Source organism: Pongo pygmaeus, chromosome 19 (assembly GCF_028885625.2).
Source record: "Pongo pygmaeus isolate AG05252 chromosome 19, NHGRI_mPonPyg2-v2.0_pri, whole genome shotgun sequence".
Lineage (NCBI taxonomy): Eukaryota > Metazoa > Chordata > Mammalia > Primates > Hominidae > Pongo > Pongo pygmaeus.
The window spans coordinates 81929796-81952437 of NC_072392.2; the positions used below are offsets into that span (position 1 = coordinate 81929796).

The window sequence follows — 22642 nt, forward strand, 5'->3', positions numbered from 1 at the left end:
GGCTCACGCCTGTAACCCTAGCACTTGGTGAGGCTGAGGTGGGTGGATTGCTTGAGGCCAGGAGTTTGAGACCAGCCTGGCCAACACAGTAAAACCCCGTCACTACTAAAAATGCAAAAATTAGCTGTGCATGGTGGTGAGTGCCTCTAGTCCCAGCTACTCAGGGGGCTGAGGCAGGAGGATCACTTGAACCTGGGAGATCGAGGCTGCAGTGAGTGGAGATTGCACCACTGTACTCCAGCCTGGGTGACAGAGTGAGTGAGACTCCGTATCAAAAAAAAAAAAGAAAGAAAGAAAGAAATGGTGGGCTATAACTAAGGGATGGGACCTGATCCTGATCTTGGGATGGGACCTGATCCTGATCTTGGGGCCAGGAAAGCTGTAGGCATGAATGGGATTTTGGAGTTAGGCAAAAGGGATGCAAGGAAGAGGGTTCCAGGCAGGGGATGTTACAGGAGCAGAGGCCTGATGGCAAGAGGAAGTGTGGTATGTCAGAAATGGAAAGAAGTCTGGATAGCTGGAGAGCTGGGAGCAAGGGGAAGGGGAGGGCAGGATGAAGCTGGGGAGGGAGGCAGAGCCTTGTGGACCCTGGTTAAGATTCTGATCATTGTATGGAAAGTAGTGAAAAGCTACTTTAGAGTTCTTAAGTGAAGAGGAGTGCGTGGTGTTACATATTCATATTTGTATTTTGAAAAGATTGATCTGGCTACAGTGTGGATAACAGATTGGAGGGGGCAAGAATGCATGCAAGGGAACTGCATTAGGCTAATGCAGTGGTCCAGGTAAAGAAAACTGGGTTTGGAGTAGGCTGATGAATTGGAGAGAAGAAGGAGCAGGTGAACTTGTGACATTTAGAGGTAAAACTGACAGAACATGGCGTTTTGGTGGTTCTCAAAGTGTGTTCTGGGGATCCTGGGGAGTCCCTTGGATCCTTTGACCCTGTGAGTTCAAAATTATTTTCTTTCTTTCTTTTTTTTTTTTTTTTGTGTGTGACGGAGTCTTGCTCTGTCACCAGGCCGAAGTGCAGTGGCGCGATCTCAGCTCACTACAACGTCCGCCTTCCGGGTTCAAACGATTCTCTTGCCTCAGCCTCCCAAGTAGCTGGGACTACAGGCATGCGCCACCATGCCCAGCTAATTTTTGTATTTTTAGTAGAGATGGGGTTTCACCACGTTGGCCAGGATAGTCTCGATCTCTTGACCTCATGATCCACCTGCCTCAGCCTCCCAAAGTGCTGGGATTACAGGAGTGAGCCACCACGCCTGGCCCTCAAAATTATTTTCATAATCATGATAAGACATGACACTCAATTCTCTCACAAGGGTACAATGGAGTTTTCCAGAGGTCAGGTGCCTGAGGTGATGTCATCACTGTAATGGCTTAATGACATGTGTGCTTGTATATGATTGTATTCTTAAAATTTCTTTTTCCCTCCACTGGTTTCTCCTGAGAAAATGTTTTTAAAATTTCTGAGTTTTAATTTCAAATACAGTAAATATCAGCTGATATATCCTACATAAATAAAAGCTAAGTGGCCTCAGTTTTAAGGTGCAAAGGGGTTCTAAGACCAAAAGGCTTAAGAATTACTATAGTATTGGATTGAATTTGCAGGTGTTTTCAGGAGGCTAAGGTGGGAGGATAGCTTGATTTCAGGAGTTTGAGCTTAGCCTAGACAACATAGTGAGACCCAATATCATTTAAAAAAAAAAAAAAAAGAGGCCGGGTTTGGTGGCTCACGTCTGTAATCCCAGCACTTTGGGAGGCCAAGATGGGTGGATCACCTGAGGTTAGGAGTTTGAAACCAACCTGACCAACATGGTGAAACCCCGTCTCTATGAAAAATACAAAAATTAGCTGGGTGTGGTGGCGTGCGCCTGTAATCCCATCTACTAGGGAGGCTGAGGCAGGAGAATTGTTTGAACCAGGGAGGCGGAGGTTGCAGTGAGCTGAGATGGTGCCATTGCACTCCAGCCTGGGCAACAAGAGCAAAACTCCATCTCAAAAAAAAAAAAAAAAAAAAAGGAAGAAAAATAATTTGCAGATATTGAGAGAGAGAGAGGTAAATTACTGCTTTTTGGAGATGAATAAATGGCATCCCCTTTCACTAAGACAGGAATACTGGAAGAGAGCCTGGTTCCAGGTGCTGGAAAGGGGCAGACTTAATGTTTTAGACATGTTGGTATTGAAGTGCCTCTGATACAGCCAACAGGAGATATCAGAGAGGCAGTTAGATATATAGGTCTCTAGCTCAGAGGGGAGAAAATCAGGGCTAGTGAAAAAATATTGGAAATTGTTATGTTGAAACCATGGGCCCAGGGGAGAGTGCCTAAGCAGAGACTATAGAATGAGAAGAAAAGAGGGTCCATGATTGAGCCTTAGGAACCCAACACTTAGTGGCCAGTTAGAAGAGGATGAGCCTGTGAAGGACACAGAAAAGGAGTAACCAGAGAAGTAGAAAAGGAAATTAGGAGTGTGGGGAGAAGGCGTTACACAGAACCAGCCAGGTTGGTAAGGACAGACCAAGGGTAAGAGACAGAAACCTGTTATTTTCATTCACAGATGTGTGAGTGCTTGCTGTGTGCTGGTACAAATAAGACTTTCTGGAAGGGAAACAGAGACAGAAGTCAAGGTATAGCATGAGAGACTTGGAAAAGTCCTAGCAGTAGAAATGGGGTCCAAGAAGTCCTTGGTTAGTAAGCCTTAGCAATTCAGCCTTCCACCGGGTTCCTCTGTTGCCTCCTTGCCATCATCGTTTACATACATGTGAATATTTAGTGAGTCTGCAGCAAGCGGGCTACTTAGTTCACACTGCAATATTTGCATTGATGGGGAAGCGCAGGGTAGCCCAATCAAATTCCAGATATGTATATTTGAAATTCTTCTTTATTTTGGATTGAAAATCAGCTTTCTCTCACTTTACCCACTGATTCTAGTACCGCTCTCTTGAGCAACAGATAAACACAGATAAAATGTTTCATGTGACAGTTTTTCAAATACATGAAGCCAGGTATCATGTTTACCCTTTGTTGTTTCCGTCATAATATGCATACCTTGAATTCCAGGTTTTTTTTCAGGCCATTTAATCTGTTAAACTAGTTCATGCTAAACAAACAAAACAGAAACAAACAAAAAAAACCCTACTAAGTAATGAGTTAATCCAAAGGAGTTAATCTTTCTGTGGGGAGATCACTAGGCAGACAGGTGGAATTTCTTTACCTGAAGATATCCTCTCATACCTTGGCCTATGGAAATTCTACCTACCTTTGAAGCTCAAGCACTATTTTTCCATGATACATTGGGTGGTGCCCTTAAGCCATGTAACCAAGCCTCAACTAAAGGATTTGTTGGCGGGGCGCAGTGGCTCATGCCTATAATCTTAACACTTTGGGAGGCCAGGGCGGGCAAATCACCTGAGGACAGGGATTCGAGACCAGCCTGTCCAACATAGTGAAACCCTGTCTCTACTAAAAATACAAAAAATAGCCAGGTATGATGGCAGGTGCCTGTAATCCCAGCTACTCGGGCCTCTGAGGTGGGAGAATTGCTTGAACCTGGGAGGCAGAGATGCAGTGAGCCAAGATCGTGCCACTGCACTCTAGCCTGGACAGACTCTTGGTCTGTCTCAAAAAAATAAAAATAAATAAAAATTATCCAGGTGTGGTCGTGCGCATCTGTAATCCCAGCTACTTGGGGGGCTGAGGTGGGACAATCACTTGAACCCGGGAGGCGGAGGTTGCAGTGAGCTGAGATCGTGCCACTGCGCTCCAGCTTGGGCAACAGAGTGAGACTCTGTCTCAAAAAAAAAAAAAAAAAGGACTTGTCCCTGCTACATTCTGACTCCTGTATGGTCTAAGTTCATCTTGTTAAGTGCCTTTGCCTCAGTTCTCACTCTGTCTTTCTCCTTATCTTGCCACTTTGTCCCATAGTGAGGCAAGCCATACTCCAACGCCTGAGTGAAGGCAATCAGGTTTTTCTGGAGTTTGGTAGTGAAATGGTGGGCCTGCCAGTTGTGGTGGTGCGTGCCTGTAATCCCAGCACTTTGGGAGGCCAAGGTGGGTGGATTGCTTGAGCCCAGGAGTTTGAAACTAGCCCAGGCAACATGGCAAAACCCCATCTCTCTGTCATCCAGGCTGGAGTGCAGTGGTGCCATCGTGGCTCACTGCAGCCTCAACCTCCGATCCTCTTGCCTCAGCCTCCCAAATAGCTGGGACCACAGGTGCTTGCCACCATACCTGGCTAATTTGTTTTTTGTAGAGATGAGTTCTCTCTATGTTGCCCAGCCTGGTCTTGAATTCCTGGTCTGAAGCGATCCTTCTACACCTCAGCTTCCCAAAGTGCTGAGATTATAGGTATGAGCCACCATGCCCAGCCCAGGATGTTTTTAGGGTAGAGATATGAGGAAGTGTATGAAGGGAGGGATAAAGACAACTGAAAAGGAGGGTTAAAGGTGATGAAGAGGAGACCATGGGGGAGCTGACTCCTGCTGGAGATGAATCGAGTCCAGGTAGAGGGTTTATAATGCTTTCGCAAGGAAGAGAGGAGCCCTCTCTGCCTCTGAGAGACATGGAGGGAAAATTCAGGCAGAGGACAAGAAAGAATGTTGAAAGGATGAGGGTGGATTATAGCGACAACTGGGCAGTAAACAGAGAGCAATGCGCAGGACCAGCTTCCAGTCCTAGTACAGATTTGAAAGGGTAGAAAGCAGGACTGCAGAGGTAGTGACCATACACTTGGAAAAAAAATGGTTAGCTTCTTTCATCTCCAAAGGTTTTTTTCCCTCCTTGCTGTAAGTTCTATGATGCTACATGAGATCAGAAACTTTGATGGTGGTAGCAGCTCCAAAATAAAATGGGAATTTTGAAAGTTGAAACATAGAAGATGTTCGTAGGGTCTTATGGAAATTCTACCCACTACTGTGTTCTACAGAGTGTGGTCCACTGTGAGCATATTGGTAAATATTAGTTAAGATTTTCTATTGAGAAAGAAAAAATGTTTGATTTCTCTCCCCATCTCATCTGTCCCTGAAGAGAGAAAAGAGTTTAGAAAATAGCTAGTGGCCAAAAAAGCTATCTCTTTATACTTGCAATGACCTGCACATTAACACTGACCCAAAGCCCTAGAACTCCCTGCGGAGACAACTTCCTGACTGCATCAGCTTCCTTATTAGGGTTCTCCTATGAGAAGGGCTAGAATCTGAGAGCCTGTCGTTCAGCTTTAAGTCAGAGTACAAAGCAAAAGAACCTACCATATCCTAGGGTGAGAGTGTATCTTTGACTCTGCTTCTTTGGGTTAAGGAGGCTGGTAGAGAGCTAGCACGCACTGGGAGGAATGAGGATAGCTGGCAGCTTAAACCCCGATTTTCTCCTTCTGTGTAAAATGCCTTCATGGGAAGCTGTGGGCCTCTCTGAACAGTGGAACTGCTACTGTGCGCCTTTGCTTCAGCTGGTGGCACAGATGGCCCAGTGAGGCTAGAGTAAGTTCAGGCTGGAATACCAGGGAAAGGTGTCCCAAGAAAGCCTGTGACCCCTGCCTATGCAGTCTTCTGAGACCTACGGAATGAGCTGTTTTGCATAGCACTGTGCTTTGTACTGTCTGGCTCATTGCTATCACTGCTGGTAAATATGTAGTTTTATGGTCCAGTATCCTATCCTGTTCAGCTCCCTGTCTCACTTGCTCTCAACTGTTGTGTATCTCATTGGCTCCCAATTTCTGAAATGAAGATTAAAAACAAAACCGAAAATGCCCTGGAGCAGTTCTGCCAACTCCTGGTTTTTCCATTCGGTTCCTCTGATAGCCATTGGTTTGGGGAGACTTCCTTTTCCTGCTCCAGCCTGTGGGCCTGTGCACAATAGCCGCTGGCACATAGCCCATCAGATAACAAGGCTGGCTCTCTGCAGGCACAGTGTGGATTGGAAAAAGTGAAAGTCTCTGGCTGGAAATAAAAGCTCAGAAAACCTTTGCTATTTTTCCCCCCAGACCCTCCTGGGTCTGTAGTGCTGGCCTCATGTGAGCTAGTCCCATCCCACCTGTAAAACCAGGGGAGAGTTCAGTGCAGCTGATGAAGGAGGGGACAGGTGTCAGGGGGACCATGGATATTTTATCCCAGGGAAGTCTCACCCCAGACACTCCTTGTAACAGATTGAGGGCATTTCATCCTACCTGGGCATAGTTTGGACCAGTGTCTGAGGTTTCGTAAATAAGAGATTTTCTTTCTCTCCAATCAATCCCTTACAAGAGACATTTTTATTTGTTCTAGGTAAAATGTATAATACAGCTCCAGAATGTGTTGGTCAGAGTTCAGTTGCACAGAGGAGAACCCACTGTAGCTAGTTTCAGGAAGAAGAGATTCTATAAGCCAGAGGTGCACATTGTGGATTATAGAATCAATGAGGGAAGAAAGAGAAGCAGGCTCTAGGTTAAGAAACACTGCAGAGCGTCCTCCCTCTTCTGTAATCAGGAAGCCACCGGTCCAGAAGTCCAGTGCCCTCAGCTCTGGTCCACACCTGTCTGTCAACATCGACAAAGCTGGAGACCAGGTGTGGGGCCTCTGCTAAACTGTGGCAGAAAAACCAAAGGCTTCTGTGACTGCTCAGGAACAGCAGGAAGCCTGTTAATCTCACAGAAGTGCATGTGATTAGCTGAACCTAAAGAAAGTCTTAGAAATACAGCTTTTAGCCAGTTAGCTTCTGAAGTACAGGAAGGCACACTAGAAGGGTGGAATCCATCTTACGCCTACCCCATATATCTGCCACATAGAGTGAAGGGTACAAATGGGATTCTACAGAGTTCCTACCGTGAGATGGGGTTATGCAGATATGTACCTGTGCCAGCACATTTATAACTTCCAAAAGAAATTATGAGGTAGATAGTTCTCCCCATCTTTGCAGTTGAGAAAATTGAGGTGAGAGCTTAGGTCATTTAGCTAATGAGTGGCAAAGCCTGATCTGAACCCACGTATATCTAATTTCAAAGCTTAGTCTTTTCTCCGTGCACCTCACTTACCTCCTTAGAGTTGCTTCTACTGCTGACAAATGTTGCTGACATGTGGACTGAATTGCCATAGAACTTGTGGACTACCAAGATGTCATCCAAAGCTAAAAGTAGGAAGCAGGCAGTAGGCTAATTTTTATAAGCAAAGGGTTAAATAGTGCTCTCTCTGTGTTTTGTGACATGATAGGGCTTAGGAAAACCATCCTTTTTTCACAGTTGCACTGGAATTTTGTGTTACAGTAGCAAGGGAAGCAGCCAGGTACATGGGTCTGTGAGGTCTGGGTCATTGGAAAGTGGAGTAGTTCCCTTGGTCCAGATTTCCCCTAAACCTCCATCTTGTCTTTGCCTACAAGCCCTCTGTTGGCCAAGCGGCATTTTGTATTCCTGGCCTCTGACTCCCAAATGACCATGGAGAAAACAACCCTGAATTTGAGCTGCATGAAACATGCCACTGTGGATGTGGCTCACACCTGTAATCCCTGCACTTTGGGAGGCTGAAGCAGGAGGATCCCTTGAGCCCAGGAGTTTGGGGCTACAGTGGGCTATGAACATGCCACTGCACTCCAAAGAAAGAAAGAAACATGGCACTGTGCTTCCCCTGTGCTGCCAGGAAGTCCCCACGTTAGCTTCCCTCCCACACCTGGCAGGCTGTCATATTTCCTTGTGGATGGGATCTCCATCCTCCATAGGGATTACTCATGGGGAACAGATGGCCTGGCCAGTTCAAGGAGAAGTTTTGTCTTGTGCCACTGTGTTGAGCAGCATGCCTGCCCTTTTTGGAAATAAATTATGGTCCCCAAATTGCCTTGGCTGAACTGTATGAGAGTCACAAAGCCTGTTTTCTCACTTCGGCCCCACCATAAAGTCACTTTATGGCTTTGGGGCTTGGGTTTCCCTCTACGCAATGTGGATGATGATAATGCACCACCACTGCAGGGGTGTAGTAAGGGTTAAATGAGAGGTGACAGTATTTTTTTAAGAAAAAAAAATTGCCTTGCCTGATTTTATTACTCTGTTAGTTCATGGTACAATATCCCTAAATTTACACTCAGAGTAGCTTTAGTTTCTGTTAGGACTTAGAAAATAGGACAAATTCTCTTCCATGGGCTGTTTGAGACCATTTCAAAGGCATGGCTCAGATACCAATTTATCTCGGAGTTGGTGGCCTTTACCCTGTGAGTGAGATGTTGAGACAGGAAATCCAGCAAAATTCTATGCCTGTTTTCAGAGCAATTTTGTTTCTGGCCTCTGCTCTGGAGTCAGGTGGGGAAGCCAGATTACTGAGGACCCCATGTTAGCTTTCCTGCCAGAGAGACATACTTGGAGGGAGGCTGGGGTGATGTGTCCAAGAAGAGATTGGAAGTATTCTCCAATACCAGTTCAGTGGTGAATTCTCAAAATATATTCAGCACAACCACATGAACCATATGTTCTGAACAACTGACTTAATATAGAAGAATTAAAGAGTCAGTTTCAATTGGGTGCAGTGGCTGACGCCTGTGATCCCAGCACTTTGGGAGGCTGAGACAGGCGGATCACCTGAGGACAAGAGTTCAAGACCAGCCTGGCCAACGTGGTGAAACCCTGTCTCTACTAAAAATACAAGAATTAGCTGGGTATGGTGACGGCCACCTGTAATCCCAGCTACTCAGGAGGCTGAGGCAGGAGAATTGCTTGAACCCAGGAGGCGGAGGTTGCCTTGAGCCAAGATTGTACCACTGCACTCCAGCCTGGGCAACAGAGCAAGACTCCATCTCAAAAAAAAAAAGTCAGTGTCAGTTTCTTGAAGGTCATTGAAAAACAATAGTTTAAGCTTCTTAGAAAATATCTTCCAAAGAGCAACCCTCTGGCCAGGTATGGGGGCCCATGCCTTTAATCCCAGCACTTTGGGAGGCCAAAGCTTGAGACCAGCCTAGGCAACATAGCGAGACCCCATTCCTAAAAGTGCACACACACACACAGAGCAAGCCTCCCGGCCATTCTTTTTTTCCATTAAGTATTTTTCTTCCTTCTGAGGGTCTTTGAAATAGTGGGAGTCTCTCTGGCTCAGGGAGTTTGTTGAGCTCCATCAGTCTATCAGGCCCACCCTCTTTTCCAGGATGTTCTAAGACCCTGGACTGGGCTCTTGAGCACCCTCTGCTGTAGATGCTTAGTCCCTGGTGCACTACCTCGACTTCCAGGTACAGGCTGAGTGCTCCTGACTCCACATGAGCTTTTGTTTTGTTTTGTCTATGAGACAGGGTCGCACTCCATCACCTGTGCTGGAGTGCAGTGGTCCAAACACGGCTCACTGCGGCCTCAACCTCCCAGGCTCAAGCAGTCCTCCTGCCTCAGTCTTCCAAGTAGCTGGGTCCACAAGTGTGCGCCTGGCTAATTTTTAAAATATTTTTTGTAGAGCTGGGGTCTCACCATGTTGCCCAGGCTGGTCTCAAACTCCTGGCCTTAAGCATTTCTCCTGCCTCTCAAAGTGTCGGGATAATAGGTGTGAGCCACTGCACCCGGCCACACATGAGTTTTTGAGCAATAGGAAATATATATACATATATGTATAAACATGTATACACACAGACACATATAAAACTAAAACTGTGTATCTCAGATTTTCCATCTAAAACTGGTCTGGACTAGGGATGTATTATCAAGAAAGGAGAGAAGCCAGGCATGGTGGCACCTGCCTGTAGCTGAAGGGGGAGGATTGCCTGAGCCCAGGAGCTCAAGACTAGCCTGGGCAACAGAGTGAGACCCTGTCTCTGAAACAAAACAAAACAACAAAACAGAATAGAATGAGTCAGGTACTTCCCTAGGTCTCCAGCTCCAAACTTGGTCTCTCTTGCTTCCTTAGCCATTTCCACAGAGCATCTTGCCTGCAGTTCCATTTCAGAAAACCTAGTGCTACAGCCCCTGAACTAGACTGGAGAAACTAGCCAGCAAGGAAAGTAACCTGCATGGTTGAGGGATGGTACTTCTGCTATTCCTGGTGTCTGGGAATTGCTGGGTCGTGGGAGAGAGGTAAGGGGTGGTAGATAAGGGAGTGGAGGGCTCTTGTGTCTCTGGTTTTCTAAACAACAGGATAAATTTGTTCCCTTCAGAACAGGAAAAGGGTTCAGGATAAGAGTCCTATGTTTAAGTTTTGAAGCTACAAGAAATATTTGTGTGGGTATAGTTAAAGCTTTTTTTAAACCTTCTGGAAATTGGCTCTTCTGGTTTGTCTGGTGAGCTTAGGAAGGAAAAAAGATGCAAACTTTTGGCCTCATTTTTGTCTCCTCTGATCATGGAAAGCAACACAGCCAGTCAGAAAAAGCTCTTGGGCTAGGAGGAAGGAGGACCTGATTTCTTGGACTCAAAATCCCTTATGGCAGAAAAGCATTGCTCAGTGACTTATAAAGTGTGTCTCTGCACACCTCTGTCATTCACTAATGTTAGGATGATAAACCATTTCATCTTACAAGCTGATGTGGTGAAAGTACCTGTTAATTGGTTTTATAGTCTCTTATCTGTAAAACATAAATAATTGTTTTTGGGTGTTTTGGGTTTTTTTTTTTTTTTTTTTTTTAAGATTTAAGTTCCTTGAGTCTCCGTCTCCTCCTCTGTTAAGTAAAGCAAATGCTTACCTCTCAGGATTGTTGAAAGGATTAAGTGAAGTAACAAATGTAAAAATACCTTGTGGAATGATTGCCACTTAGCAGCCACTCAGAAAATATTTGCCAAACCTCTGTTGTAGAGATGTTGAAAATCAAATGAGGTTAATTACTGTGAATGTGTAAGAAAAAGTAAAGCACCACATAAATGCAAGATAATATCATTACTCAGACCAACCTGAGCAACATAGTGAGACCCTGTCTCAATTTAAAAAAAAAAAAAAGGTAATATTATTACTCACAATCCAGGAAGTGTGGGAGTGGGTAGGAATGGAGAAGCCTGCCTTTTGATCCTGGCCAGACCATCAGGAAGGCCTTTTTTACCTGATACAGGTAGAGAACAAATAAGGGGAGACACCGGCTAGGGGAACAGGGCAACAGAGAGAGATGCACAGGTATATTCAGTTACCTTTCCCTGGCCCCATCCTCAAAATACTGCTTGGACCCAAAACTAAAGAGGACTAAGCTGATGCATTGAGCTGATGGGAGGAAATGGCATTAGTGCTCTAGAGGAAGAGAGAAGGTGACATTATGAAGGAGTAATTATATATAAGAATTTTTTTAAAAGCTAGTCTGATTGCCAGCAAAGTGGTCTCATAGGGGTTATTCTGGTTTCTGTTTTGTGCCAAGGTTTTTTTGGTCAGATATGCCATAGTGCCTGCTCCATCTCTGGAGTTTGTTTCCCATTAGGAAGGGAGTTTGTTTGCCTGAGGGAGCTGGCACATGCTGGACGTTGGTGCCATGACCCATCTGAGTCACATTCCTGACCTCTAGGGCCTAGTGTCTCTGAGTTGGCCCCATGCCTGCTCTTCTTGGGCTACACACCCTGGGCTCTGTTGTTGAAAGTCTCCTTTATGTGCTCTAGGCTCCCAGAACCCTGGCCGAAGCTCACCTCCCCCTGGCTATGTTCCTGAGCGGCAGCAGCACATTGCCCGGCAGGGGTCCTACACCAGCATCAACAGTGAGGGGGAGTTCATCCCAGAGACCAGCGAGCAGTGCGTGAGTATAGGGGGGCTGGGATATGCCTGTGGCCTGTATCAGCAGACCAAGGTCATAACAAGGGGCTCTCAGTAGTCACAGTGCAGAACTGAGGGACATGAACCCAATTTGAAAGCTCTTTTATAAACCAGGCCTGCCTAAATATGGATTATCCCTTTTTAAGGGCCAAATAACAATTTCTGCCAAAGATGGGATCTAAAGGATCTAAACTACATAGTTTCCTTGCTGTTGGGTGAGGATTTAACAGATTTTCCTTCATCATGGTCCTCTCATTGTTCCTACAGGCAGGCACCACCACGCCCAGCTCATTTCAGTAGTGTTTTAACATATGACTGGTTCTAAAGTGACAGGTTATGTTTTTCATTGGATATATTTTAGTTTTGCTGTTTCTTGATGAAAGGTAGGGAGTAAACCATATCAAAATTACACTGTAGGATTGGTTAGGCTGATCATTTATGATGGTAGACAGTTGTATTAGTTATCTATTGCTCCATAACAAATTACCACACCTAGAGGCTTAAAACAATATACATTTATCATTTTCCAGTTTCCCTGGGTCAGGAGTCCAGGCATGACTCAGATGGGTCCTCTGCTGAGGGTCACACAAGACTGCGATCAAGGTGTCAGCCAGGCTGCCTGCCTTTCTTGAGTTTGAGGCTCTTTTCTAAGCTCAGATGGTTGTTGACAGAATTCAGTTTTTTGTGGCTGTAGGACTGTGGTTCCTCTTTTCTTCTGAATGTCACCCAAGGGCTTCTCTGAGTTCTCTTCCTAGAGGCCACCTTCAGTTCCTTGCCATGGGGCCCTCTCACAACATGGCAGCTTCTTCAAGGCCAGCGGGAGAATCTTTTGCTCCAGTCTGCAAAGATGAAGTCGTAAAACATCACATAATCATAGGAATGAATATTCTATCCTCTTTGCCATAGTCTATTGGCTAGACGCACGTCACAGGTTCTACTTGCACTAAAGGGAAAGGCAGTTCATTGGGACTAATTGGTAGAGGGAGCGATCACCTTAGGGTGTGTCCACCACAGTGGCTCAGCCATTTTAGTGGCTAGCTTTTAAATTGGTGGCTTACTTGATGCAAATGGCAATTTGGCTTAGTGAACTCAGCAAGCGTGAGATCTCTAGCTTCATTCTGGTCTTTTCAATAAACTTGCTTTGATGTAAAAGAAAAGGCTGCTCTTACACTTTCTGGGATTTGGCCTGAGAAGGGGAAATTTCTTAAGGGGAAAATGTCCAACAGAAGGGCCTGTGCTGTCACATGGGAGATCTTACAAAAAGCTGATTCTTGTAATTTTTCTTTCATTATTCAAACTATATAGGCTATGAGAAGCCCTTTGTACTCTTCTTCCTTCTATACTCCTGCCTTCCAGATAAATTCATGTTTGGAGTAGTGACCTGGAGTGCCTTTAGCTGCAGATTTCCTTTTTGGGCATTTTACTGATCATCCTTTCTGGTTTCTCTAACCAGGGCACTTCTGGACATCAGCTGTTCTAGGGGTGACTTGGGTGTAAAATCCCAGAGGTTGCAGATGAGCTTGATTGCCCTCAGTCTGTGTCCCTCACCGTGGTCCTCTACTCTGCCCCCTTCACTTTTGTACTTTGCCTGCATGGCCCTGGAAGGCATGGGAGGATTTGACTCCTAGTGAGGACAGACTTTTAGAAAGAGGCCAAGGAAGGCAGTGGTTGGGGATTGCCAAGGTCCTCCCCCAGCGCCTGCCTCTTTAGCTGAAGAGAATTGCTCCTGGTAACAGGCCATTTGAGATCAATCTACTTAACAGGAACAAACACTGCATAGTATGTAATACAAGAATATTCCAGTGTGACTTTACTGAAAAGTGAAAGTATGATAAGTTTATTTTGTTTTTTCTTTAATCAGGTTTAAGCAATAATTGTATCTGTCTAATTTTTAGAATGAGCAAAGCATGATTCATGTTAATTTTTTGGCCTAATTTTTCCAACAAAAATTATGCCAGTCTGGTCGCAGTGGCTCATACCTGTAATCCCAGCACTTTGGGAGGCCAAGGCAGGAGGATTGCTTGAGGTCAGGAGTTAAAGACCAGCCTGGGCAATATAGCAAGACCCTGTCTCTAAAAAAAAAAAAAATTTAATTAGCTGGGCATAGTGGCACACCTGCTTATAGTCCCAGCTACTCGGGAGGCTGAGGTGGGAGGATCACTTGAGCCCAGGCTGCAGTGAATTGCACTCCAGCTTAGGTGACAGAATGAGACCCTGTCTCGAACAACAGCAACAACAACAAAATGCTAGCACAGTGTAACGTCCTTCACTCCCTACGTGACTTCTGACCATAAAGAACGTCATTTTTTACAAGAGAGTTCACAGGACTCAGCAGTTTCCCCCAAGGCCTCTTGTGAATCTTTGGTATTCTTCCTCCACCACACGTGCCATGTTATTTATTTGTCCATTTTGTCTTTTTCTGTTAACTGGTCTAAATTTGCCAAATATGCATCTGATGGATTGAAAGCAATTCTCTCCCATGTTGGTTTCATCCTGTATCTTTAGCAACATTTGCAGTTTTACTTTGCAATTAATTTGCCTTGATTGGCAGATTTTTAAAAATCATGTGTGACAACATGACCTAAAGCATTTGGAATTATGGGTGGGGATGGACCCTAGTATTAAATGGGAAAAAAATATTTGAGTTGGAAACTGATTTTATGGAGGTCGTTAGTAAATTTTCATAATTCTGATACTTTGTTTCCCTATGTAATTTTTTTTAATTAATTAAAAAATATTTATACAGAAACAAGGTCTCACTATGTTGCCTAGGCTGGTCTTGAACTCCTGAGTGCAAGTGATCCTTCCCTCTCGGACTCCCAAAGTGCTAGGATTATAGGCATGAGCCACCAACTCTGGCCCCTATTTGATGTTTAATGTTGGAGCTCAGATAATGAATATTCTGAAATTGAAGACCCCACCCCCACCCCCACCCCCACCCCCACTTTTGTGCAGAGAAAATGAAAGGGAGGACCTTCAGGACATTGATTGGAGAAAAAGGGATTCCAAAGGCCTTTTGTTGCTGCATTTGACCAGGGGCCAGAGAAATATTTTATTATATTTAGATATCTATTACCTCTGCATTGGACCAGGAACTGGGACATTTTTGTTCTGGTATCAGCTGTGCACTAACTAGTTTTATGACTTTAGACAAGTCTCCTAACCTTTCTAGGCCTGTAATGCACATCTGTGAAATGAGGCAATCCTTGTCTTTGTAAATTATAAATTATGGAGTGTAAACAGAAGCATTAAGGTCCCACCCGAACTCACTGGAAGGCTCAGCAGGGTAGTACCATCTCCAGCGCCAGGCTCCAGTGTTAATGAGCCAAGAACATGCCAACAAGAAAAGCAGAGCCTCTGCTTTGCTCTCCTGCCAGAGCTCCTTGGGATGCCAGCCAAGCATTTTTCTCCCTCCTGGAAACTTGCCTTTCAAACTAAGGGGGAGGGTGGTACCTTTCTAACCATTCTTCTCACTGCATGGGGAGAAAAAGGACACTTTCATATTTTGACAAAAAGGCCCATTTGCTGGCCCTTGCCATAAAGCCTGGGTCACTGAGGGGAATTGGGGCTGGGGGTGTGGCTTCATTGTTTGACTTGCCTTACAGATGCTGGATCCCCTGAGCAGTGCAGAAAATTCCTTGTCTGGAAGCTGCCAATCCTTGGACAGGTCAGCAGACAGGTATGGGACTGTGGGTGGTTTGGAGGGTAATGCATAGGCATTTTTGGAACTGATGGGTTGAGGAAGAAGAGTTAGCTCTGCAGGCCCAGGGTTAAAACATCATGCTTCTAGGAAAAGCCTTCTCCTTAATTTCCCAAACACCATGAGAATGTTATGATGGCATAATTAAATGAATGTAATAATAGCTCATAAAATAGCAGCTCATTTATTAAGTACTTGCTTTGTTGTTCTAAGTGCTTTACATGTCTTGACTTTCCATATAATATATGCCGCTCTCGTACTTTTGGCCTCACTGCTGTGATCTGAACTGAGAAGGAGTGGACTGTCAGTGTTTTAGGGGGAAAACTGAATTCTCATCTGTTGTTTTACCATCATTTTTTATTCCAAGTGTTTTTGGTGGAGTAAGAAACTGAAACCCAAAAACAGAATATCCAGAATGCCTAGTGTACCATGCCGCCTGCTTGGTGTATATCTTCTTCTTACACTTTGGGAGGAAACAAGTGGTGTCCTTTACATACCAAATCGCAAGGGTATGTTTGGAGAGGCCTTGGCATTGATCTTGCCACTCCCTCGCCTCTGCCTCATTATGCCCAAGAGCACTTTTGATCACGTCTGTCTGGGCTTAGGACTGTGGTCAGAGGCTATGGAGCAGGTTTGGGGATTTTTTTACTTTGTGTAACTGATTAATTGTTCATTTGGGTAGTGATATTGTGACTATGGCTAAATTTGCATTGTCTTGCCTAATAGACCTGAGCACTGATGAGCACTGTCTTCCCTTTAGATATCATAGAATACAGTCATGGTTACTTGGTTTCCAACGTGTAGCCTTGTTTGGGGCTTGCTTTCCAACCAGGGGAGTGAGAAGGCACAGGCAAGAGTGCCAGGGCTTGCTGTCATAGACTGAGGGCTCTGCCAAGACAGGGATTGACTCTGGCTTTGGATCATCTCCTAAGCTTTGGAGGGGAAAGGGGAGAGAGGAGGACTACAGAAGGTCTAATAGTTGGGAAATGAGGGGGCAGCCCCCTTGTGCCACTGCCTTGAGAGTTTCAAACCTGTGGCCCCCGCAAAAGGCCAATAAGCACTCTTGTGTAAGGGAAAGGGCCATTCAGGTGGGTGCTGGGAAAGATAGCTAAATTTACCCGCCTCTCTATTCTTGGGTTTTTTCCTCTGTGCCTACAGTACTTTGTTTTCTTCTCATTGTGAATGACCTAGACTTACTTCCTTGAGGTCCAGCCTGACTTGGGCTCAGGGCTCTCATCTTCCCTTCATGGGATCTGGGAAAGGGCATGAGATCTGGAGCCAGACAAACCTAGATCCAGTCCCAGCTCCACCAAATATTAGTTGAATGGCTTCAGACAAGTCTTTTAACCTCTCTGTTCCTGAATTTCCCCATCTCCAAAATGGGATGGTGGTGATTAAGGTGAAAGAAAGATGCCTGGTTTAGCAGCAAGAACATAGACTTTGGGGTCATAGACCTGGATTTAAAGTCTGGCCTTGAGGCACAGTGGCTCACGCCTGTAATCCCAGCACTTTGGGAAGCCGGGGCAGGCGGATCACCTGAGGTCAGGAGTTTTAGACCAGCCTGACCAGCATAGCGAAACCCCGTCTCTACTAAAACTGCAAAAAAAAAAAAAAAAAAAAAAAGCCGGGTGCGGTGGCTCATGACTGTAATCCCAGCCCTTTGGGTGGCCAAGGTGGGCGGATCATGAGGTCAGGAGTTCGAGACCAGCCTGGCCAACACAGTGAAACCCTGTCTCTACTAAAAAATACAAAAAAAAACAAAAAAAAAAATAGCTGGGTGTGGTGGCAGGTGCCGTAATCCCAGCTACTTAGGAGGCTGAGGCAGGAGAATAGCTCGAACCCAGGAGAGGGAGGTTGCAGTGAGCCAAGATTGCGCCACTGCACTCCAGCCTGGGTGACAGAGCGAGACTCCATCTTAAAAAAAAAAAAAAAGTCTGGGGCTGGGCGTGGTGGCTCATGCCTGTAATCCCAGCACTTTGGGAGGCCGAGGCAGGTGGATCACAAGGTCAAGAGATCGAGACCATCCTGGCCAGTGGCACATGCCTGTAGTCCCAGCTACTTGGGAGGCTGAGGCAAGAGAATCACTTGAACCTGCGAGGCAGAGGTTGCAGTGAGCTGAGATTATGCTGCTGCACTCCAGCCTGGCAGCAGAGCGAGACTGTCTCAAAAAAAAAAAAAAAAACAGTCTGGCCCTGTCTTCCTAGCTCTGTGTTTGAGCATATAAATAGGACTGTGTGTGCCTAATCTGTAGGGGTGTCTGTGAAGACAGAAACAGCCTAGCTGCTCAACAAGTGGATCTGCTATTATGTTATTTTTATTATATGGTGTATTTGCTACCTCACAGCGTTCTGAGGATTAAATGAGAAAAAGCTCACTTTAGAAAATAGGTAAGAAAGCAGCATCCTATCAGTGATGATGCTGTGGCTGTTTTTATTACTGCCCTGGGCAAAGGATTCTCTTGGAGCTCTTTGCCTGTTACAGAGGTGGGAAGAAAGGCCGAGGAGGGAGAGGGCTGTGCAGCCAGGCTGGAGTGAGTCCGATGGGGGAGATTTACCACTCATGGTGCTGTCAGATTTGGGTCACAGACTAGTGAAGGGAGGGTGGAGAAAGCAGGAGCTGGGCTCAGAAAAGGGCTGTTTCCCGCAAAATCTGCTTCCCCCACCTCATGCTGTGGCAGGGGTTAGAAAGGGAGACTGCCTGGACGCCCTGCTGGGTTGCTGTGGAAGTGTGCGGGAGTCTGTTTTTTCTTTTTGTTTTCTCCAGCCCATCCTTCCGGAAATCACGAATGTCCCGTGCCCAGAGCTTCCCTGACAACAGACAGGAATACTCAGGTGAGTTCCACAGAGCCTGGGTGGGCAATGCAGGGTGTCTGGGTGGGGCCTCAGGTGGCTCTGCTTCAACTGTTCTGAGTCAGTAGCTCTCCTTGGGCTTGCTGCTTTGAGGTCTCAGGTGCCTTGGGGACTTGGGGGCTTAAATGGCTCACATTGACCTACCCAGAAGCCAGTGATTCCCCTATCTTACTCAGATCGGGAAACTCAGCTTTATGACAAAGGGGTCAAAGGTGGAACCTACCCCCGGCGCTACCACGTGTCTGTGCACCACAAGGACTACAGTGATGGTGAGTGCTTTTTCACCTGCTCCCTGCTGGCTGCCTCAAGAAAGGACAAGCCGCCATGAGGAGGGTGGGTTTGTCCATGCGGTGCCTGTATTTTCCTTCATTCCTGAGGAATTGTGGCCCAGACTTGAGGCATGGGAGACAGGAAAAAAACAAAAACAAAAACAGGGAAGATAGTATTTGTAGACCAGATGTTGCCACTGGGAACTCTGACCTTGGTTGAAGCCAGTGGTGTGCTCCAGGGGCACCATCTCTCCCATGCCCTCTTCTGCCCCACAGCAGCAGGTGGCCTGGGCCCTGCAGAGGGGTAAGGAGTAGGATACAAGGAAATCAGTGCCTTCGGGTGTGGCTTGGCCTTGCAAGCAATTGGGAGCCTGTCGGCCAGCCATACACCTTCCCTTTGGCAAGATCTCCCTGAACCAGACTACTTCCTAATTTCTGCTTTTGTCCTGATTCTTGGAGTGCTTGGGACAGCAGCCTCTGTGGAATGAGGCAGGTGGGAGTGCGGACAGGATGGGCTGGAGCTGGTATTATCTATCACTTCTGGCTGAGACCTGGTTTGTACATTCCACCTTGTAGCCCGGGGTGTCTCAGACCTGGTTTGTACATTCCGCCTCGTAGCCCGGGGTGTGACTTGCTCTACTCTGGCCCTTGCACCCTTTCAGGCAGAAGAACATTTCCCCGAATACGGCGTCATCAAGGCAACTTGTTCACCCTGGTGCCCTCCAGCCGCTCCCTGAGCACAAATGGCGAGAACATGGGTCTGGCTGTGCAGTACCTGGACCCCCGTGGGCGCCTGCGGAGTGCAGACAGCGAGAATGCCCTCTCTGTGCAGGAGAGGAATGTGCCAACCAAGTGTGAGGAGCTGTCCCTGGCTAGGAGGAGACTGCCCAGGCGGTCTCAGACAAGCTACGGGGGCATAACAGCTGGGCCCCTGGGACCCTTAGGCTCAGCAGGTGGTGGCTTTGTCCCATATGCACCACACGGGATAAGCCTTGGAGTGCCTGAAGCCTGGCTCCACTATTGTGTGACAAGCCTCTTCTCCTCTCTGATCTTTAGTTTTTCCACGTTTGAACTAGGGAAGAGCACACCCTTCATCCCTGCCGTATTAAGCTATTTAGGGGCTTTGGAAGGAAATGTATTTGGTCAATGCAGAAGAGCAATTTAACCATGACTTCAGCCAATCCTCTGTTCTTAGGACTCTGACTTCAGGTCCGAGTGACTAGGGCACTGGGCTTGCTCCAGATTGTGGTGGAGATGCTCTACTAAGAGATGATGTGATGGTGCTGGGTGAGGGGGAGCCTGAGCCAGAGGCCCTGTTCCTGGAGAATGAATGGGGGATATTCATAAATAATGTACACAAAGTAACTCTTTCCTTCTGCTCTCCTGTAGCTCCCAGTGCCCCCATCAATTGGCGCCGGGGAAAGCTCCTGGGCCAGGGTGCCTTCGGCAGGGTCTATTTGTGCTATGACGTGGACACAGGACGTGAACTTGCTTCCAAGCAGGTCCAATTTGATCCAGACAGTCCTGAGACAAGCAAGGTACACTTTCCCCGTGGTCTGACTTCCAGACCCCTCCTTTTAACAAAAATGCCTGTCTTACAACACAGAGTAGTTGCTTGAGATGCTGTAGGTTGCTTTCTCTGTCATTCTTCCCAAACTCCCTTTCTGTCCATCCTGGCCCCAGCCACAGGGTGAAAGGACTGTGGTCTGAAGAGCAGCAAGCACCTGGCGGGGAGGGATTGGGTGTAAGGAACTAAGCTGATGCCAAAGTACCAAGTAACCCAAACTGAGAGGTGATGACCTGTGCCACAGAGGGGACTCCCTCCCCCAGACAAGTATCTCTTCTCCAGCCCTCAGCCCAGGAAGGAGCTGTGGGGCTCCTTCACTTGGTCCAACTCTAAAGGAGGAATCATATGGCCTGTCTTTGCAGTCAGCTTTCAACGTGGCTTATACTTCAAGTTGAGTGGACAAACAGCAGTTACCTTAACTAAGCACCCACAGCCCCTTCTCCCACCTCCCTGCCTCCTTCCACCCATGGGAGTGCCACCATCCCAAGGCCTGCCCAGCATTGTGGCCGAGAGCTAGACAGTTAAGAGAGTCCCCCTTTTCTCCAGCTGCGGTTCCCAAGGCAGACCCCTGTGAGGCCACTAACTAGGGCAAGCTGAGCTGAACCCAGGCGGGCAGAACTAGGGCCCTGAGAGCTGAGGCGACCACTGACCCTTCCCCTAGGAGGTGAGTGCTCTGGAGTGCGAGATCCAGTTGCTAAAGAACTTGCAGCATGAACGCATCGTGCAGTACTATGGCTGTCTGCGGGACCGCGCTGAGAAGACCCTGACCATCTTCATGGAGTACATGCCAGGGGTATGTGCCCCTTGAATGCATGTGAGACACACACAAAAGAGGGCCTGAACTGGGGGCTGGGGCCTGCAGAAGAGGGGTCACCTTGGATAGGAGTTTGAACACCTGAGGCTCCAGAGGCCCAGAGGAGCAAAGTGAGGTGATGGTGGGACTTGGAGTCAGGAGGGCCCCACCTCAGGTTGCAGTGGGAGTATGAGATGTCAGCTGTCCTAGGTCCAGCCCTCCCCCGAGGCATGCAGGGCTGGCCCACTGTCCAGTAAATGCAGCCTTCATCTGGAGCAGAGAGGCCTCCCTGCTCCTGGATTTGGGTGGCGCGCTGCTTGAGAAGGACTTGTGGTACTCTCTTTTCCAAACTGCCTGACAGCTGCTGGCAAAATGCCCTGCCCAGCCAAACAGGAATTGAACAAATCACTCCTTTGCTGCCATGCTGGGGGCTGGAATGGGCTTGCCTCTCCACCAGCCCTCCCCTGAGGGGACTCCTCTGACTTCTTGTGGCTGCCAGGGCTCGGTGAAAGACCAGCTGAAGGCTTACGGTGCTCTGACAGAGAGCGTGACCCGAAAGTACACGCGGCAGATCCTGGAGGGCATGTCCTACCTGCACAGCAACATGATTGTTCACCGGGACATTAAGGGTGAGCAGGGCCAGGATACATGGAGTCCCCAGGACCTGGGTTCAAGTCTACCATTGAGTGCCTGCAGGGGCCAATAACTTAACCATTCTGAACTTTCTGAAAAGTGAGACCCCAATTGTTTCCTTGAGGAACTGGTGAGAAGATTGGTTGAGCAATATGAGAGAATATTGCCAAGTTCCCTCTACATGTTGGCCTTGGAGATGGTCATTTTGTGTGGTAGATCTGAAACTCCCCTTTGCTAAATCCTTTGCCCTTTGCAGTTCATGTGTAATTCAGTGGTAGCCCTGCCCTCTCCAGCAGCTCTCAGTGCCCTGGGGGTGGGGAGGATGGGAGAAAATGCAAGAGGGTCCAGGGTTGCAGCCTCTGCCCTTTCATGCCTCAGGAGCCAACATCCTCCGAGACTCTGCTGGGAATGTAAAGCTGGGGGACTTTGGGGCCAGCAAACGCCTGCAGACGATCTGTATGTCGGGGACGGGCATGCGCTCCGTCACTGGCACACCCTACTGGATGAGCCCTGAGGTGATCAGCGGCGAGGGCTATGGAAGGAAAGCAGACGTGTGGTGAGCACTGGGACATGCAGAACCCCTTCTTCCACCCAGGCCATAGTGGCCCTCCATTAGAAACACACCCTGGGGACTTTGTGGTGTGGCAGGAGGGAGTGTGCCCAGGGCCTAGGCTGCAGTGTGTGCAAGGGTATTTATTGTTGGGTGCAGTAGCACACACACCAGATGGGTGGTGCTCAAAGCACACTCCCATTAGAGCTGGGAACTTAGGCCATGGAAAACATCCCTCATGTTTGCTAAATCTCTTAAGGAAGCAGGATCCACTCTGAAGGCCTGAAGGCCTGGACCAGTTTCTCAACAGGAGCAGGCTTCTGTCCCTTCTCCTAGCACTCAAGACAGTTTGCACTTGCTCGACATAACCTTGTGTCTATCCTCTGAAATGGCCCCTAAGTCGTGAGAGCTTCTCCCCTTGGAAAGCTATTGTGGGCTGAATAATGGCCCCCCAAAGATGTCCACTGCCTAATTCCTGGATCTGTAAATGTGATTGTATATAGCAAAGGGCCTTTGCAGATAGGATTAGGTTAAGGGTTTTGGGATGGATGGATTATCCTGGATTAAGGGTCCTTACAGAAGGGTCTCAACAGGTCAGAGTGGCTAATAGGAGGTGAGACGATGAAAGCAAGAGGTT

General features: G+C 47.3%; 1 protein-coding gene across 7 annotated transcripts in view; it reads left to right on the plus strand.

Moving 5' to 3' along the window:
* Positions 1-22642, plus strand: part of MAP3K3 (mitogen-activated protein kinase kinase kinase 3) — a 74810-nt gene that overhangs the window by 48917 nt on the left and 3251 nt on the right. For 5 of the 7 annotated variants that reach the window (XM_054458953.2, XM_054458955.2, XM_063656295.1 and 2 more), the window contains 9 exons: positions 11494-11627; positions 15250-15323; positions 18108-18175; positions 18370-18462; positions 19125-19316; positions 19852-20000; positions 20691-20822; positions 21322-21451; positions 21834-22011. In XM_054458953.2, the coding sequence (XP_054314928.1) occupies positions 11494-11627; positions 15250-15323; positions 18108-18175; positions 18370-18462; positions 19125-19316; positions 19852-20000; positions 20691-20822; positions 21322-21451; positions 21834-22011 (1150 nt within the window). The remainder of the gene's footprint in view (positions 1-11493; positions 11628-15249; positions 15324-18107; positions 18176-18369; positions 18463-19124; positions 19317-19851; positions 20001-20690; positions 20823-21321; positions 21452-21833; positions 22012-22642) is intronic. The other 2 variants (XM_054458954.2, XM_054458956.2) reach the window with 1 other exon arrangement.